At 44.3% G+C, this 6,360-nt stretch overlaps 1 protein-coding gene across 2 annotated transcripts; it reads left to right on the top strand.

Moving 5' to 3' along the window:
• The first annotated feature begins 737 nt into the window (after positions 1–737).
• Positions 738–6,028, top strand: svopl (SVOP-like). Of its 2 annotated transcripts, none has more exons than XM_029495634.1 (16): positions 738–826; positions 1,695–1,801; positions 1,904–1,992; positions 2,078–2,176; positions 2,399–2,470; positions 2,789–2,913; positions 3,045–3,108; positions 3,189–3,314; positions 3,650–3,778; positions 3,898–3,971; positions 4,518–4,714; positions 4,909–5,020; positions 5,132–5,213; positions 5,299–5,388; positions 5,469–5,582; positions 5,693–6,028. In XM_029495634.1, exons 1-16 carry the CDS (start codon positions 816–818, stop codon positions 5,705–5,707), a joined length of 1,506 nt encoding a protein of 501 aa, XP_029351494.1. In that variant the 5' UTR covers positions 738–815; the 3' UTR covers positions 5,708–6,028. The 2 variants fall into 2 exon arrangements, with proteins under 2 accessions (XP_029351494.1, XP_029351493.1); XM_029495633.1 differs by having other exon boundaries at positions 1,856–1,992.
• Positions 6,029–6,360: the final 332 nt, after the last annotated feature.

The following is a 6,360-nucleotide window of genomic DNA, read 5'->3' as shown; positions in this document are numbered from 1 at the left end:
GGAATCCAGACCTCCGGGTGCAGTTTGGGGGGGTGATCAGTCCAGGTCCCACACGTGATACTGGTCCCTTAGTGAAGCCGGCTCTCGGAAAGGTGAAGTGATTTTAATGTCCAATCAGTGAACTGGGAACACTGCCAAATTGTCACCTGTTCATCAGCTGATCTGTCACATGACACATCAACTGTGTTAAACATCAAGATATCATCACACAAACTGGCTCATTATGATCATTAACATTCATTATTTACATTTTAGGGAGAAAACTTTATTCAAAAATAGAAAGCTGTGGTTCCAGATCTGTCTGATTGGCTCTGTGCTCCCGTGTGATCTACAGAATCCAAGTCCTGCCAAAAGAAAAGAAATCACAGAAAAAGATTCAAACTTTCTGACTTTGTTTCACAGAGCTAGTGAAGTTTCAGGGATTTTCAAAAAATATAAAACAGAGCAAAATAAATAGATTCCAGAATAAGGCTGAACAGAATACAAATGACAAACTGTAGAGAAGCTGTAACATCAGTTGAATAAATTTCAAGTTAAAAATTGAATATTTCAGGAATAAATCCTGAAGAAAAGAAAACGTCTCTGTTGGACGAAAAAACTAATTGAGAATAAATTTGATCAGGAACACGAGCTCAAATTTCTGTCTTTCTTTCTTGTTGCTACCCACAACACACACACACACACACACACACACACACACACACACCCGCGCACACAGGTTCTCTGATGACGCCGACACTTCCGGGTTCACCTTGGTAGGTGAGCAGTCTCCTTTCAGCGTCTGTGGGCATGAAGACCGGAATCTCCGGCTTCGGATGAAATCCAGGTGAGTACGGTTTGTCATTATGATCGGAACAGGTTGACTAAAAGGAAGTGAGAGTGAATCAGGTAAATCCTCCACTTTCACATGAACTCAGTTTATCAACGAGATCGACTAAACGCCAAATCCCGTTCTATTTTGTGTCGGCTTAAAGTTTGGAAGGTGCTTTAAGCGACAAAGCCCCCCAAACCCGGCAGAGACCGGGAGCGGAACTTAGAACTGGACTCGGCTATCAAAAAGTCCACTCTGGAACTTCGAGGTTCTGTGAACCAGATCCAGGAACCCGATGACCAAACAAACTGCAGACCGCTCAGATTTAAATCCGGAGCAAATTAAACCGGATCAGGTGTAAATGGCACTGACTATGACTTAATATTTGAATTCAGTGGGATCCGAAGCTGAAATCTGTTTCAGACCTGTAACACCTGGGGCCGTCAGGCATCAGTCTGACGTCATCATAACAGGAAACAGGCATGGACCTGAGACATAAAGGGGAAGTTTAGACGTCACTGAATACATATTTAAAAACCTCATTTAATAAAAATGCCCTGATTAATTCGTAATTTATCAGTCTGATTAATTAATGATCTTCGCCTCGTTTTTAGTTATAATTAAGTATCTGTGACTGTTTAGCGGTTGTCTGTCTTTAAACTGGATGTCTGTTCCTGCTGGTCCAACATCTGGAACCTGATTTAAAACCGAATCGGTGTGTGTTCCTGTTGAGTTGTTGTGCATCAATAAATATCACGTGGGAATTAACAAAATTGTTGACATTACTGTGATTACAGTACCGAGCTTTTAATTTGAAATGAGAGTACTTCCTCCTGAGCTGTGGCGGTGTGATTTTGTGACCTCATACTGAAACTTTTCTCAGAATGGACGAGTGTATCAAGACTCAGCTGGTGAGCGCCATCCATCTGCAGGAAGTGGAACTGAAGGAGACACCTGCAGACGACCAGCAGGGTGACAGCAGCCACTCTGGTGAGGCATCAATCACTAGTCCATATAATCCACCCATCTATAATCAATAATCAGACAGCCTCTGTCCTCTGTCCCTGTTTCCGTACGTGTGTCTGTGTGTAGGTCAGACCTACACTGTGGAGGAAGCTGTCGAGTTCATCGGTTTTGGTCGTTTTCACATTTTGCTCTTTTTCATCATGGGAAGTTCAAACGTAAGAACCTGTGACATCATCAGGAGTCATGTGACACAGCTCAGAGAAGGACACCTGATGTGTGTGTGTGTGTGTGTGTGTGTAGATCGTGGAGGCCATGGAGATCATGCTCTTGGCCGTCGTGTCTCCTGAGATCAGGTGTGAGTGGCGTCTGGAGAACTGGCAGGTGGCTCTGGTCTCCACAGTGAGTCTACATCAGACCAGATACACTCATACGGGGGGGGTCTGTGACCTCTCTCTGAGACAATGTCCACTTGGATGTCTTCTTTGGGCGGATGTAAGGGGTTGGGGGTTTGGGGTTAGGGGTCATGAAGGTCATAGCCTGGCCTTCTGGTTCAGGTGAGTGACTGTTAAGGAGCAGCTAATGTCCAGAGGTCAAAGGTTAAACCCATGTTTTTCCTGTCAGATGGTGTTCCTGGGCTTCATGCTGTGTGGTGTTCTGGGCGGGTATGTCGCTGACAGATATGGACGCTGGAAGGTGGACACATTTTTTTGTTTTTCCCAGTTATTGTTTATTATTTCTTGTCTCTTTGCTCGACTGTAACTTAACTTCTCCTCTCGGAGATAATTACATTTGTCTAAACCTGAGATCATTTAGTCCATGTCCAGCCTGTTACATGGCTGAACTGGACCTGACACTAATTATTAGCTGACCGACCAGGAAGTAAGTGTGTGTGTGTGTGTGTGTGTGTGTGTGTGTGTGTGTGTGTGTGTGTGTGTGTGTGTGTGTGTGTGTGTGTGTGTGTGTGTGTGTGTGTGTGTGTGTGTGTGTGTGTGTGTGTGTGTGTGTGTCTAGGTTGTATTCGGGGGGTTTGTGTGGAGCGCCTACTTCTCCCTCCTCACCTCCTTTGCACCATCATATAGCTGGTTCATCTTCCTTCGCAGCCTCGTCGGCTGTGGTGTCGCAGGAGTGTCACAGGGGTCAGTTACACACGGAGACACATACACACACTAACAGACACTCCTTTTAAGGATTTAATGAAATGTGTCTGTTCAGGTTTAAAAAGGAAATACCATGTCATGTGACCATCTGTCTCTAATGTCACATTCAGGTTTGTGTTGAAGGCGGAGTTCATCCCGGCCAAGCACCGAGCCTTCCTGCTGCCTCTGGCCTCTGTGAGCATACTCAATTTCCTTCCATTGGTCTGACGGGATGTTATTAGTTCAGATTTCCCAGCATGCCCTCTGTTTGTCAGATGTTTTGGATGGTGGGCTCCATGCTGATCATCATCCTGGGGATGCTGGTGGTTCCTGTTCTGGGCTGGAGGTGGATGATCCGGATCTCTGTGACCCCCAGTGTAATCCTTATCTTCCTCTTCAAGGTGAGATGTCCTCTTCACATCTTCCTCATGTCCTCCTCCCATGTCTGTGAGATGTTTTCCTCAGGGAGTGATTTCAGATTGACCACCAGACCCATGTAGTGTATAGAGGGACCAGGTCAATGAGGTCTAGGAGGGGTTCTGGACTAGAGGGGTTCATGGTTAGGAGGTTAGTGTTAGACACCTTCCTTGGAAGAAATTTGTTACCTGCAGCCTTTGACTGGAGAAAACCATCAGGTGAGTTCGAATTAGATCCAGTTCAGAACCAACAGAGTCCAGTTTGTGGCTGGAAATGATGATGTCATCTGGGGACACACGTCTCTCTCTCTCTATCTCAGTTTATTCCAGAGTCGGCCCGTTACCAGGTGTCGGCAGGAAATGTTGATGCAGCTGTGAAGACTCTGCAGTGGATTGCTGACATGAACAGATCTTCTCTTCCCACAGGACAACTGGTGGAGCCAGCTGAGGTACATCCTCAGAGGTTCAGATTCTGATCTGATTCTGTTTTTATTGAAACATGTTTCACTTCATGTTCCTGTTGCCATAATAAGGTTTGGGTGAGTCGATGGCATCTGTTGTTTTTCAGACAGGAAGAGGAAACTGGAGGATTCTGCTCAGTCCGTCTCTGAGGAGAACGTCTCTCCTGCTCTGGTTCTCATGGTAATGTGACTCATGTTCATCAGATTAAACTTAGATGGAACAAGTGAACCCTGAACCATGCAAGGAGGTTTTGTTTAGTTCAGTTTAAGTATTCAACTAATCAGTATTAACTGATTCTTGGCAGTGTGAGTGGTTAGCGTGCACATGCTATTTTCCCAGTGTCCAAGGTTCGATTCCAACCTGAGGACCGATGCTGCAGGTCAAGGCCCTCAGGTTGGTTTAGGCCCTCTCTCTGCCTAAATCCTGTTGGCCTCTCTGCTGCTTACTGTCCTTGAAATAAAGGTATAAAGGACCCCAAAATAATGCTTTAATAATAACTGATAGAAAATAACAACGCTGACTGGTAATAACTGAGCAATGACAAATTTGCAATAATAACTGATGAACAGCAATTGATTTGTCTTGTTGTGGTTGAACTGGAGAAAGTTAAAGATCTTATCACCAGAGAACAAGGAACCAGAAGATCTGACAGGATGTCACAAGGTGATTTTACTGAGACCTGAACCAGGTTTTGGTAGGTCAGATCCTGATGGTCTGTCCTCCCAGGTTCGTGGCGTCCTTCTCATACTATGGCTCAGTGCTGAGCAGCTCGGAGCTGTTGGAGAAGAACCTGCTATGTGTGACAAACATTGAGTGGGAACACCCGGCCCAACGGCGCCTATCGGGTGCACCATGTTACTGCATCCCCTTCGGCTTCGCTGAATACCAGACGCTGCTCATCAGCTGCCTGGGGGAGGTGGCGTGTAAGTACTTCATTTTAGATTTGTATCAGTTTTCACAGATTGCTAAGTTATGTTAGCATCCTTCATTGTAGGGGTCAGCTCTTTGAACATAGATCAGTATTACCAAATTTGTGGGTCAAAGGTCCCTGAAGATGCAAATGGTTTTGTGATAATGGTCTGTAGTCTGGTCTCCTATCTGATCCTCCTTGGTCCAGTGGTCCCTGTAAACATCTGTCTGCTCAATGTGTTTGGACGGAAAATGAGTCTTGCAGTTCTGCAGCTGCTGGCGGCCATTTTCTTCATGATGGTCAACATCTGCACAACCATGTAAGGAAATCACTTCTCCTTCTGATGGTACTCACCTCTATTTGGACTGTCTATGGAGAACTCCAGTCAGACTGTCTCTGAGACTTTTTGTCCATGTCCATGTCCATCAAGGTTTGGCTTCACTTTGCTGCTGTTCCTGCTCCGGTCTCTGGTCTCCATGAATTTTAATGTGGTCTACATCTACACGGCTGAGGTGCGCCCCCATAAAATCAGCTGCTGGTTTGTCTTTTTTTTTTTTTTTAACCTGGTCTCAGATCATACCTAGTTTTGTGTCTTAGGTGTATCCCACAGTGGCCCGGTCTTTGGGAATGGGTTTCTGTACATCCTTCAGTCGGATTGGAGGGATGATGGCTCCGTTTGTTGCTCAGGTGTGTTCAGTGTCAGTGTATGTGAGCCAGGTGAGTTTCAGCTGTGTTTCTTGTCTGTATTTAACATGTGTGTACTTCAGGTGCTGATGTCTCAGTCTGTGATTCTGGCTCTCACTCCATTCGCTGTGGCCTGTGCGGTCTGTGCTCTGGGAAACTTTCTGCTTCCAATAGAAACAAAAGGTCGAGCTCTTCTGGTGAGAAAAAACTTCCTGTTTACCCTTTGTACAAACTTTACTTAGTCTTTCCTCCTGAAGAGACTAATTTGAAATTTCTCCCCCCCCCCCCCCTTTTTTTTTGTTTTTAGCAAAACTCTGAATAACTCTGAACCCAACTGTTCCATTTTTCATGTGATCTAAAGAGAGAAAACCTGTTAGAGATGATTTTCAGGCAGAAAGAATGGAAGCTACTGTTCCAGTAGGGAATTGTTACGAACTTAGTTTCAATCTCCTTTATTTCATTTTAACATTGATAATCATTCATAACAATGATGATCAAGTCTTTTTCCATACTGTAGACTGTCACTGTTGTAATAACCACTGTTTTATAGAAAGGTTTTCATTTCATTTTTCATTTATTTAGATATTGGACACTTGTTTGAAATGAAAAAGATTAATTCATTAAAATATATGTTCACAGTGTCTGTCAGTCTTATTTCTGTAACTGTAACTACTAAGATCTGTTTAACAAAAGGGCAGGGTTGGGGTTAGGGTTAGACACAAAAGTTAAAACTTTCAGCTGTGAGTTACCAAGAGGAGCCAGAAAATGAGGTAATGAAGAGTTAGATCAGTGATGTTGAACTCACATTTAACAAAAAAGAGTAAACCTGCTGAGAGTGAAATATTTTGACTCTTCATTAGAAGATGATTGATGTGCTACACCTGTGATGGAACAGCCATGTCTCTGTTCAGGATGCGATGAACAGCACAGCCTCATGGTGGTGAAGAAGAAGATGATGATCTCTGGCTCCTGATC

Source organism: Echeneis naucrates, chromosome 23 (genome assembly GCF_900963305.1).
Source record: "Echeneis naucrates chromosome 23, fEcheNa1.1, whole genome shotgun sequence".
Taxonomy (NCBI): Eukaryota; Metazoa; Chordata; class Actinopteri; order Carangiformes; family Echeneidae; genus Echeneis; species Echeneis naucrates.
This window is presented reverse-complemented; position numbering and strand designations above follow the sequence as displayed.